Source organism: Staurois parvus, unplaced genomic scaffold, assembly GCF_062004578.1.
Source record: "Staurois parvus isolate SC_StPar_1 unplaced genomic scaffold, SC_StPar_1.0 ptg000209l, whole genome shotgun sequence".
NCBI classification, from domain to species: Eukaryota; Metazoa; Chordata; class Amphibia; order Anura; family Ranidae; genus Staurois; species Staurois parvus.
Genome location: NW_028318005.1, coordinates 1865930 through 1878701, shown reverse-complemented (window position 1 = coordinate 1878701; position 12772 = coordinate 1865930). Strand labels below are relative to the sequence as shown.

The window sequence follows — 12772 nt, the reverse complement described above, 5'->3', positions numbered from 1 at the left end:
AGCAGAACCTGTGTCAGGGTTTTGTCATTGCTTATGTTCTCTTTAGGAAGGGGAGGACTCCCTTCTTTTCCCAGTAATGTCACCGAGACAGGTGACATGAGGAAAAACATTCTACAAGGGACACCTATGGCAAGAATATTTTTCATAGTTTATCAGAAAAGGGTTAGAAGCTCTTCCCATTGGGGACCCAGGTAGCAATTAAAGCGGAGTTCCACCCATTTTTAATACTTTACCTTAATATGTAGTCCCTGTGAAATAAAGAACAAGTTGGATATTTTTTTTTCATACATACCTTTTAATCTACTGCAAGCCTAAAGTTTCGGTCCCGACCGCCTAGGCGATGACGTCGTAAGGCGCTTTGTAAGGTCTCCTGGGATGTCATTTCCTGTATCCCAGGAGCCCTTTGGTTTCGTGGGACTTGGAAACCAAAAATGACGAGAATGGGAGGTGTTTCGTTCCATTTTACCGGAGTCCATGATTACAGGAAGACGTGTATGCAGTATTCTCCTGTTCTTTATTCCTTCCCTTCCTTGCAGTACAGTGCTGTACAGGTTGCCTGATGGGGGGCAGGAACTTCATCCGTCCCCACCATTGTTATGGCAACCTGTACTGCACACATCGCGCTGAGCAGTTTCTGTACTGCAAATGTGCGAGAACGAGTGGTGCACGCTGGGATAGCCAGCAGCACAATTCCAGGAAATAAATACCTGTGGGCTTCAGATGCCCACAGCCATCATGGCGCCTGCCTGCTTCCGAGATCCTGGTAAATGTTTAAGAATTACTAAGTAATTACAATGATTTTAAATATTGAATTATTCCAATTGTTAATGCTATTTGAAAGGTCATCATGGATCTGCTTTTACCAAAAATTTATTAGGGGGACTAGAGCTCCGCTTTAAGTCTTCACAGAGTAATTTCTTTCTATACCCAAAACAGAACTACAAAAAGATTTGTCTTAGATTATAGCTCATTTGCAGCCAGGAGCGGACTGACCATTTGGAAACTCGGGCACTGCTTGAGGGCCGAGGGTCAGTAGGGGGCCCCATGAGATGCCCCTGGTACCTTTTTCATAGGCTTTTTTGAGTTTGGGCAAGGACACAGGAGCCCCATGATCCCCTATTGCCCGGGGGCCCCATGAGTTGTCAGTCCACCCCTGTTTGCAGCACTGATTCTCAGTTGATGCCCACTCAGTTTTGGCCAAGGGAACCCCCTTTCCCTGCCTATTTATAATGCATTTCAAAACATCCACTGTAGGGGTCTTGCAGTCTCTCACATACAGAACACCTGATGCTTCAAAGTGTCAGTATAAAAGCATTTCACGCTTTCACCATTCTGAGTCAAACCTGCCATGGATTATTTATTTGGTGATAAATCGAACAGAGAAAAAAAGGTTACACTAAACAGCAACAGGAAACTGACCCTGAATCTGGAGGAATGGGATTAATAAATCTTAAAAAAAAAAAAATCAACTTCTGCTAACTTCATTATTTAGCACAAATGCAATGCTTGATGGACGGCACTGGAAGTTCACTGATGGGTTTCACTTCTTGCTCTTAGAAGCAAATCATACGTGTTGAGAGATAGTGGAAACAGTCTACAACTCCCACAAAGTGTATACAGTACACTTGCCCTTTACTTAATGAATGGTAAATGTAAACTACATAACACACAAAAGCAGAAATGACAACATTTTATGAAAAAAAATTTTATTTGCAGTTATCAGAAAATTCCTTGTGTATGCATACAACTAAAATGAATCTTTCAAAAACAAGACAAGAAAAAAAAAAAAATAGGCTGAACATAATTTGGCAGTCTAACATAACAACACTTGTACATTCACCTAAGAGTGTAGGTAGTCTTATGTTCAGAGGCAAACAATATTTAATTTCAGAATCACCCACACCCTTTTACGTCATTTCCAAAATATTGTCACATGCAAAAAAAAAAAAAAATCTACAAATTACAGTTCCGTACAGTATCAAACAAACTACAGCCCTGTCTGACTTCTGATTAATTGAGACCCTAGATCAAGGACCTTACAGTAAGGCTTTCAAGAGATAACCACCTTCACTGTCTGATCCTAGTTCACTTTTTGTTTTTTACAGTTCACTCTAATGTAAGCTATCCAGCACATTGCTTAACACCTCTATAGTTTATAAGCATCACAGATGCGGTCATTGTTTGTTTAAAAAACAGATTGTCTTCTAAGAGGCACTTTCAGATGGTACAGGAGGGTCACTCTCCTCTGGTTCTGGAGGTGGCGGAGGCGGCGGAGGAGCTGGCACAACTTCTTCTCTCTTCTGAGACTCTAAGTATTCATGAACAGCCTTTTCTATCTGTGGCCGAAATATGTAATTGAGTTTAGGGTCTACCACCTGTGAAATAATTCTATCTACTCCAGCTTCCATCATCCCAGTCTGGACGACACTCTGTCTCAGCCCGTTACGGAGTTGGTTCTTGTTCATTCCTGCATTCCACTCCTGCTTATCTAGGTGAGTAGAAACAAAATTATCCACTTTTTGCCTTAAATTTTGGTAGGCTGGCTTGGTGTCGACATCTGCCAAGCAATCTCTTCGGAATACATCAAAAAGTCCTTGGCTCTTAAGCTGCTCGACAATCAAGGCAATAAGTTGGGGATCTCCTGGAGGCAAAGAGGCTACATTTGTTACTCCTCCCATATTGGAAGAGCCACTTGTTCCACCTCCACTTTCAGCCATGGATTCCTGCAAACCTTCCAACACCTAGGAGTAAAGAATATCTTTATATGGACACTGCTGCAAAATACATTTTTTATTAAAATTTTATTATTTAAAAAAATACTATAAAATATTTAGAGTAAACCAAAACCATGCCACTACTACAGACTCCACTCCTTCATTGTTATATTACAGCTACATTGGTTAAAAAAACAAAAAAACAAAACAAAACATGTCTATGGAGCTCCACCAATAAAAAAATAAATTAACTGATTAAAAACCTGCACGCAAAAACTCTAAACCCTAAGCTGCTTCAGAGGAAAGCAGAACATTCCTAATAAAGCATGGCCCAAAATGTTCCAACAGCCTTCCAAATCCCCAAAAGCTATTGGATACCCTCTGGATCAGCAATTTATGGTGTTATAGTAGCAAAGCACCATGAGAATTCCACCCCTTTTTCCTCATTGTTTTGGAACCAAAAGCCATGATTTCCATTATTACAGCAATGCCTTTGAAGGGGAAACTTGACCAATGAGATGAGAGCTTGTCTATATCAAAAGGTCCAACCTAGTCTGCCGATATAAAAACCAAAAGAAAGATGAAGGTCTTACTGGTGGTTACCAAAGAAGAAAGGTTAAACCACAGATGTTTTTAGGAGAGATCTGATTTCATTTTACTCTGGACAACTCCTTTAGGCTAAGTTCACACCTATGCAGGTTGCATTTGAGCCGTTTCTGCATTGCGTTTTGGACCTGCGTTTTTTTTCTTTTTCTTGTTGCTAGGCAGATTTAAAACACAAAACACATTAAAAAGGCATCAATAACGCAATACATGCTTTTCTGCAGGGTTTCCATTGAAGTCTAGAGAACCAAAAACACAACTCCTGACCCTTTCCAAAAAATGCACCGGGTGAAAAAGCACAGATGAAAACATGTAAGAATGCAAAACGCTGCAGAAAACGCTTAGGTGTGAACTTAGGGTTAGGGAATGATTGCTTAAGTTTGATAAAGCCCAATACTAAGCAGCACAACATACCTGGTGGCAGTGGAGTTTCCAGAGATTTCTGTCACTCTACAACCTTCCTGAAAAACAGATAGAGAGTGAATTAAAATACAATTTAAATAAAAGAGCAGCAATAAAGCCATAGTGTTTCTAGCCATGCTCTTTATACAACACATCACAGGGTATGAAGCAGGAGCTAATATTTCCAAATAATTAGAGCTAATACCTATTGTTACAAATAGAGAGGATATGTTCCCTGGCTTCCTAAAATCCAGGTGTGACTGAATGGCCCGAATTCTACATTCATTAATTCACATCACAAGAAGCATGCCTGCATGATACATTAACATGAACATTCTATATATGAGATCTTTAAAACCAGACATATGCTCTGAAATTTAAGCTCCTATAACAAAATCAATCACAGCAATGATGCTCAGTTTTTTCAGGGTGTCTTGATTCATTTGCTTGTTTTTCATGATCCAACATTGGCGGTAATGGTTAAAATTGCCTGAAAACTGCTGAGTTAAATTGGCAGCATAAATCAGCCAATTTAGGAACCACATGTGTATAACCCAAACGTCACTCTTACATCTATTTAAAAAATACATTTATTTTAAAATACAACCAGAAGAATCACCTGAATTATTTTTTATCAGCCTCTTGTAGTCCTCTGCACAGCAGCACTAAGCCTGGAAGATGGGGAGGCAGCATTCTGAGCCAGGTGTGCTTTATTTACATGTGCCGGCAAAGAACATGCTTATAGTCAGGGGCGGACCGACAACTCATGGGGCCCCCAGGCAATAGGGGATCATGAGGCCCCTGTGTCCTTGCCCAAACTCCAAAAAGCCTATGAAAAAGGTAACAGGGGCATCTCATGGGGCCCCCTACTGACCCCAGGCCCTCGGGCAGTGCCTGAGTTTCCAAATGGTCAGTCCGCCCCTACTTATAGTAAAAGAGAGAGAACCTCACCAGTCTTCTCTCTTACTGTCCATTCACAGATACAGGGCAGGGGACAAGACCTACTGTAGCTTTGTTACTTAAAGTGGTACTAAAGTCTAAACATCTTGTTACCTTAAAGGGTTTGTAAACCTCAGATATGAACAAAGCATATCCCTTTATAGTGTGTACTTGTCTCAATGAAGAGCACTAAGTGTAATTTCTCTCTGCTGCTTAATTCCTCATGAATCAGCTTGAATCACTTCTGACAGGTTTTCGTGACACCAAGAGAAAAAAGGAGACAGGGAAGGGCCTCCAGCAGATTGACAGGCTCAATTCTGTTCCTGTGAGCTGTGTGAAGGGGGCGTGTCCATTCCCTCCAATTAGCTCTCAGAGCTCTCCTCACTGAGCTCTATAATGTTTAATTTCAGCTCTCTGCCCCTTTTTTCTGACAGATTTAAAAGAGAAGACTGCAGATAAACAGGTACAGGGATGCACGATTTATATTGCCCCACACCTGGGACATGCAGTTCCAGGTACCGGGCAAGTGGATTTTCATTTTTTTTACATTAGCCCTGCTGTGGGCAAGCATTTTGCATTGAAGTCAATGGGATGCAATTTTGCATTTTAGCATCCCATGAACTCCAATGCAAAAATCACCTCCCACTGACTTCAATGCAAAAAAAGCCTCCCATAGACTTCAATGCAAAAAAAGCCTCCCATAGACTTCAATGCAAAAAAAGCCTCCCATAGACTTCAATGCAAAAAAAGCCTCCCATAGACTTCAATGCAAAAAAAGCCTCCCATAGACTTCAATGCAAAAAAAGCCTCCCATAGACTTCAATGCAAAAAAAGCCTCCCATAGACTTCAATGCAAAAAAAGCCTCCCATAGACTTCAATGCAAAAAAGCCTCCCATAGACTTCAATGCAAAAAAAGCCTCCCATAGACTTCAATGCAAAAAAAGCCTCCCATAGACTTCAATGCAAAAAAAGCCTCCCATAGACTTCAATGCAAAAAAAGCCTCCCATAGACTTCAATGCAAAAAAAGCCTCCCATAGACTTCAATGCAAAAAAAGCCTCCCATAGACTTCAATGCAAAAAAAAGGCCTCCCATAGACTTCAATGCAAAAAAAGCCTCCCATAGACTTCAATGCAAAAAAAAAGCCTCCCATAGACTTCAATGCAAAAAAAAAGCCTCCCATAGACTTCAATGCAAAAAAAGCCTCCCATAGACTTCAATGCAAAAAAAGCCTCCCATAGACTTCAATGCAAAAAAAAAAAGCCTCCCATAGACTTCAATGCAAAAAAAAAGCTTCCCATAGACTTCAATGCAAAAAAAAGCTTCCCATAGACTTCAATGCAACCCCCCCCCTCCCCCATAGACTTCAATGCAAAAAACCGCCTCCCACAGACTTCAATACAAAAAAACGCCTCCCACAGACTTCAATGCAAAAAACGCCTCCCACAGACTTCAATGCAAAACACCTTCCACAGACTTCAATGCAAAAACACCTCCTACAGACTTCAATGCAAAAACACCTCCCACAGACTTCAATGCAAAAACACCTCCCACAGACTTCAATGCAAAAACACCTCCCACAGACTTCAATGGAAAAACACCTCCCACAGACTTCAATGCAAAAGCTCCTGTCAATAGTAATCCTATGTGAACACTTTTCTCTGCATGCCACTCTACTCTATCACTTGCGAGTCTGGAACACACTGCTACAAACTCGCACAGAACCCTATTTTTTGTAATGGCACTCAAAACGCAATGCGTGTGAATTGCATCTGTGTGAACCACCTCAATACGACCACATAATATCTAGCCTGTCAGGCGCATCCAGAATCGCATATGTGTGAACCAGGGTGATTCCATTCACATCTCAGAATTTTGGGATTGTGGCAGAATCGCTGTGATTCTGCCCGCAACTGCGAAACGCAGGGTCAGGTTCCATTATTTGAAACGTGGTACATTTTTGCCGCAACTGTCGCACGACAATTCCCATCACGTGAAGCTTGTCATCCAAAAGAAGCTCCTGCTCCTAAAACTGCACCGCATTTTAAGTGCCATTGAATAATAATGCAACCTGAACCTGTGTTTTGTGATTGTAGCGCATTTTGAGATTGCTGGCAGAATCGCAGAGATTCTGCTGCAATCCCAAAACACCCAGGTGTGAATTGGGCCTACCTGAGTGGACACCGCAGCTTGATTTGGCAGCTCAGCAGGAGATAGTACTGAGCACCCAAGTGCTTCCATGTGCGAGGGTAACCTGAAGGAATACATTCCCCCCCGATTGCAGCCGGTGCCTTATTTACTCGCTTAGCAGAAGTGCTTTTGTTGAGCGTTAAAAGAGCACCCAATCGGTGCTCATTACACTGTGAGGTCTCTTCCCTCCTGGCTAGTCCCCTGGTGCGGTGCTGGAGACAAGCAGGGAGGTGAGTAGGAGATAAACAGTGCAATGTTAAAAACATTTAAGTCATTAGGACATCTCTGTCTCTGAAGGCACACGTTGGGAGGGGCGAAACGTGTTGGGAGGGAGCTTCTGGTTTCCGGTAATGTCACATCCGGCTCATGGAATGTACACTGCCAGCGGCATTCCAAGACCATAATTATACAGCCCGGTAGATTTTACAAGACTCTATTATTATTATTATTATACAGGATTTATAAAGTGCCAACGGTTTGCTCAGCGCTTTACATTATAGTGGGAGACAATACAGTTCAATACAAGAGGGATTAGAGGGCCCTGTTCCTTCTCAATGTTGTTATGCTCATCGTAAGTGCAATTCCAAAACCTTTTATTATTAAAGACAATATTACACTAGGAGGGTTTCTTCTATTCCTCTGATTTTTACTTGAGGTATAAGTTCATTCATTGCTATGTTCCTGGCTGGAAGGACAGGGTGGAGAGCAATAAGGAGTCCTCACCAGACAAGAGCGCTGTCTGACTGTTACCACTGTTGCATAAAAGCAAGGTGTCCACCAGATCTAGTGATTGTGGTCACAAAGGGGACACCGATTGATGAGCACCAGTCACTTTCTTTGTTTTTCTTGAGCACTTTAACCACCTCCCGCCCGCCATATAGTAATATGACAGATGCAAGGTGGTTCTCTCGTTCTGGGAGGACGTCATATGACGTCCTCCCATTCTCACCGTGCATGCGCAGCTCAGGGATCACGGAAAGAGCCGATGATGTTGGCTTGGTCACGTGATCAGTTGTGTCCAATCATAGCTGATCACATTTAAACAGGAAAATGCCGGTTATCTCTCCTCTCGAGCTGTCACGCTGACAGCTCGTGAGGAGAGGTGAGCCGGTAATCGGCTTTCCGCGGAGGGGACATCATGTACACTGATCATCATGGCACTGATGATCAGTGTGGCCCCAGCAGTGCCACCTGTCAGTGTCCATCAGTGCCTTGTGTCAGTGCTCATCAGTGCCTCATGCCAGTGCCCATCAATGCCACATATCAGTGCCTACCAGTGCACATCAATTCCACATATCAGTGCCCATCTGAGTTGCCTTTCAGTGTCACCCATCAGTGCCAGTCAGTGCCACCTATCAATGCCAATCAGTGCCACCTATCAGTGCCAGTCAGTGCTGCCTAACAGTGCCAGTCAGTGGCGCCTATCAGTGCCATGTATCAGTGCTGCCTTTCAGTGCCCATCAGTGATGCCTGTCAATGCCTATCAGTGTCACCTACCAGTGCCTCATCAGTGCCGCCTATCAGTGCCCATCACTGCAGCCTCATTAGTGCACATCAGTTAAGGAGAAAAATCACTTATTTACAAAATTTTATAACAAAAACTAAGAAAAAACTTTTTTTTTCAAACTTTTCAGTGGTTTTTGGTTTAAGAAAAAATAAAAAATCCAGAGTTGATTAAATACCACCAAAATAAAGCTCTATCTGTCACAAAAAAAATGATACAAATTTCATATGGGTAGAGTGTTGCATGACCGCGCAATTGTCATTCAAAGTGTGACAGCGCTGAAAGCTGGAAATTGGCCTGGGCAGGAAGGGGGTAGAAGTGCCCTGTAGGCTAGTGGTTAATGAAGAAGATAGACTGTGGATTGGAAGCACTCTTTTTACATAGCTGGACATTTATGGGCACTTTTAAGTTTACATACACTGTTGAGATTTTTGTTTATATTCTAGTGGATTACACTTGAACAGCATCTCTGTTAAAAACATAAAGTACGTTTTTATGTTTTGTTTGAGATTCAAACGGCTGCTTCTGCAAGATAACCAATACCAAATTTAAATCCTATGGGCACAAGGGTAGCCTGACAAGAGAGATCACAGTAATCACCCCGTGTACACAGGCCCGAAACCAGGCAGTGCGAAGCAATATGCCTTTGAAAGAATGCAGGCAAAGCTGAAATCTGACCTAATGGTGCCCAAGGCCAAACTCATTTCCTCACCTGACTGGAGAAAAGAGAGATTCCTCCCAATCACATACTTCCTGGGATGCCATCCTTTGGACTCACACCACGAAATAGAAGATTTCCAGACTCTGTAATAGATGTTCCTGGAAATCGGCTTCCTAGCCTTCAACAGTGTAAAAATAACTGGAACCGAGACCCCTTGGTCCCTCACGATCCTGGCTTAAATAGCTATACCATCGAATTTGACGACTGTAAAGCAGGGTGCCATATTGGGCCTTGAGACAGTAGGTCCGCCCGGACTGGAAAGGCCCATGGACTGTCCACAGCTAGTTTTTGTATATCTGCGTACCATGCCCTCCTGGGCCAGGCCGGGGATACCAAGATCACCAATGTTACCTCCTCTCGGATCCTGCGCAAAAGGCACGGCAGAAGCTGAATCGGGGGGAAAGCATAAATTAGGGAGAACTGATCATAAGTAGTCACTAAAGCATGCACCCCGAATGTGAGCAGGTCCCTTGTTCTGGATACAAACTTGCCCACCTTGTTGAACCTGGATGCCAATAGATCTACGTCCAGGGTAACCAAATGCTGGCAAGCTGCAGTGAAAATCTCGGGGTGCATGGACCACTCTCACGGAACCAACTGCTGACAAATGAAAAAATCCACCTGCCAGTTCTCTACCCCCGGAATGTAAACTGCTGACAGAGATGGCACATGAAGCTTCACCCAAGCTAGAATCTGATTCACCTCCTCCTGGACCATCCACCTCCTGGTGCCTCCTTGGTGGTTGATGTAAGCCACGGGCGTGGCATTGTCAGACTTGATCCTGACCAGATGTCCATGTAACCTGATCTTCCAAAGCTTCAGAGCAAAGCGAACTGCCCGAAGTTCCAGGACATTCATGGGCAGACTTCTCTAGCTGAGCTCACTTCCCTTGGACTGCGGCTCCCTCAAGGACAGCCCCCCCCAGCCAAAAAGAGTGGCATCTGTGGTTACTATTTTCCAAACTACCGGAAAAAAAAAAGACTTTCCTATTTCCAGGATCCAAGCCACCAACCACCAACTCAAACTCCGCCTTTCCCTGAGGAACAGAGACATGTTCCAGACAGACAATGTTTATCTACAATGGTCTGGAGTGGAACTGTCCACAGGGAACTGCCTTGAATGCAGATACCATCTTCGCCAGCAACCTCATGCAGAGGCGTATAGATTGATATCTTTTTCTCTTGACATCTCGCACGGCACTTGACATCTCGCTCGCATGGCAGCACGGCACTTTCCCGGGGGGAAGGAAGATTTTGCCTGCACTGTATCTAGAACCAAGCCCAAAAGCCACATTTTGCCTTAAAGTGGTTCTAAAGGCTCAAGGTTTTTCAATGACAGCGAATGAGCCACTGTCAATCACAGCCAGCAAGCCAATCAGGAGATGGAGGGGGCAGGGACCGAGCCGCAGCTCTGTGTGTGAATTGACACGCAGAGCCATGTCTCAGTAGCACACCTGCCCGCGTGCCCCCATAGCAAGCTGCTTGCTGTGGGGGCACCCAACAGGAGGGAGGGCCCCGAAAAGAGGAGGATCCGGGCTGCTCTGTGCAAAACCATTACACAGAGCAGGTAAGTATAACACGTTTGTTAAAAAAAAAAAAAAAAAAAAAAAAAAAAAAAAAGACTATCATCACTTTAAACTCCAAATAGGTCGTCCAGGTACCCTAGTACCGATATTCCCTGGACTCTTAGTAGGCCCAATACTGGAGCCAGAACTTTTGTGAAAACACAAGGGGGTGTGGCAAACCCAAAGGGCAGAGCCATGAATTGAAAATGAAGACTTTCTACCGCAAACTGCAGAAACCTTTGATGAGGTTGGAATATTGGTACATGAAGGTATGCGTCCTTGATGTCTATGGGCGCTTAAAAATCACCTATCTGCAGCAAGGCTACTGCTGAATAGACTGATTCCATCTGAAACAAACAAATGGCAATTGGTTTAGAGCCTTGAGATCTAGTATAGGCCTCATGTCTCCGTTTGGCTTAGGAACCGTGAACAGGTTTAAGTAGAAACCCCTGAACTTTTCGCTTGACGGCATTTCTACAATTACCCCTTGGGTCAGCAATCAATCGAGTGCTTGAAATAAAGAATTTCTCTTCAGCTGGTTTGTGGGTACAGGGGACTTTAAAAACCGGGGAGGGGAAAGAACTTGAAACTCTAGTCTGCACCCCTGAGAAATTGTGGAAATGACCCACTTGTCCTGAATCCCGTATTCCCAGGCACTTGTGAGACACCTGTACGAGTGGGGGGGGGGCATCCCTTCATAAAGAGAGCTTAGGGCCTGTGAGCACCGAAACTGCCTGGCAACTGAGGCAGTAGCAGCAGGAGTACTGGAGCCCTTAAAAGATGGACGCTTACTTCTCCTCTTAACTGGTAGGAGAGAACTCTTCCCCCCTCCCCGAAATCCTCTGGATGTATTTATCTAAAACATCACTAAACAGGCACTCGCCATGAAAGAGGAATCCAACCAGTAATTTTTTGCAAGGTAATTCCGTCGACTAGCTTTTCAACCATAAGATTCTGCACACGTGTACTGAGAGGAGAGCCAATCATGAAACCTGCTGTATTAAATCCTTAAGGGCATCCACAGCAAAGCATGGGGTAAAATCGCCACTTCCTCAACAAAATCCTCTCGCTGACCAGGAAGATTTTTAACCAACCGTTTAACATGGCCCTTCAGGAATTGCCATACACCAATTGTCACTACCGCAGGTTGTGCAGAAGAACCATCAAGAGCTAAAGAAGCCTTCAGTAATGATTCCAATTTCATATCAGCTGGATCCTTAAACACTTGGGCATTGTCCACTGGACAAGTTAAATGTTTATTCAAGGAAGACGTGGCTGCGACAACCGTCGGCATACGCCATCTTTTAACCCATTTTACTTCCATGGGATACAGCAGGGAAAACCTCTTGGGAGGAACAAATTATCTGGTTGACCCCAGTCAGCATATTCTACCTGCTCTAGGAGCGGATGCAATGGAAAAGTTTGATCATTCTGCAGAGTTCACAGTGAACCCAAGGAGGAGTGGGAGGCATCAGAAGCCTCCCTTCTCAAGTGCTGACTCCCCTGAAGTGGAGTCTTCCGCTTGACCTTCCTACAGCTCCTCCACAGCCACTTCCTCCATATCCTCTATCCATTGCTGCTCCAAAACAGAATGATCAGGGGAGGGGGATTTTTCATGCTTCTTCCCTCCCTGCGTAACTGCAAAAATCATGTCAGCTATTTTATTCTCCAATCCAGCCAAGGAAGATATTAAATCATCCTTAGTAACGTATACTGAAGCAGACACACTGGTAGTAGCCACAATACCAAAGAGAAGCGGCTCCGATTTTCCAGTTGCCTCTGGTCTTTCAGGGCAAGCTGCCACTGCGGAACATCAAGTAGGATCTTCAGGACCTGAGGATGGTGCACGATCCAGCAGGCGGGCCTCGGCTCCTACTGACCACAGCTGAAACTGGAAAATGGTTACCCCTGACAAAGGCTCCCCACATGTCAAACGAAAACCAGCTAGGAACACAGACAGTAGCTAGTACCGATACCGCGCTGCCAATGCCCTCTTGTGGTAAACCTGAAAAAGGACACAGGGATTGTGGATACCTGGCTCTGCCTGGCTGCATAGGCAGCATTGGTGCTTTGCATAAAATAAAAAAGGCTGTCTAAGCATAGTCAAATCTTCTGTTTTGCTCCTGGAAACATAT

General features: G+C 44.0%; 1 protein-coding gene and 1 pseudogene across 5 annotated transcripts in view; both read right to left on the bottom strand.

Annotated features, from left to right (window-relative positions):
- Window positions 1–1696: 1696 nt before the first annotated feature.
- BOD1 (biorientation of chromosomes in cell division 1) overlaps window positions 1697–12772 on the bottom strand; it is a 63905-nt gene continuing 52829 nt past the window's right edge. For all 5 annotated transcript variants that reach the window (XM_089678682.1, XM_089678684.1, XM_089678687.1 and 2 more), the window contains 2 exons: window positions 3732–3778; window positions 1697–2741 (listed from right to left, as the gene is read on the bottom strand). In XM_089678682.1, the coding sequence (XP_089534808.1) occupies window positions 2205–2717 (513 nt within the window). In that variant the 5' untranslated portion in view covers window positions 2718–2741; window positions 3732–3778 and the 3' untranslated portion in view covers window positions 1697–2204. The remainder of the gene's footprint in view (window positions 2742–3731; window positions 3779–12772) is intronic.
- On the bottom strand, window positions 8720–10984 carry LOC149461095 (uncharacterized; annotated as a pseudogene).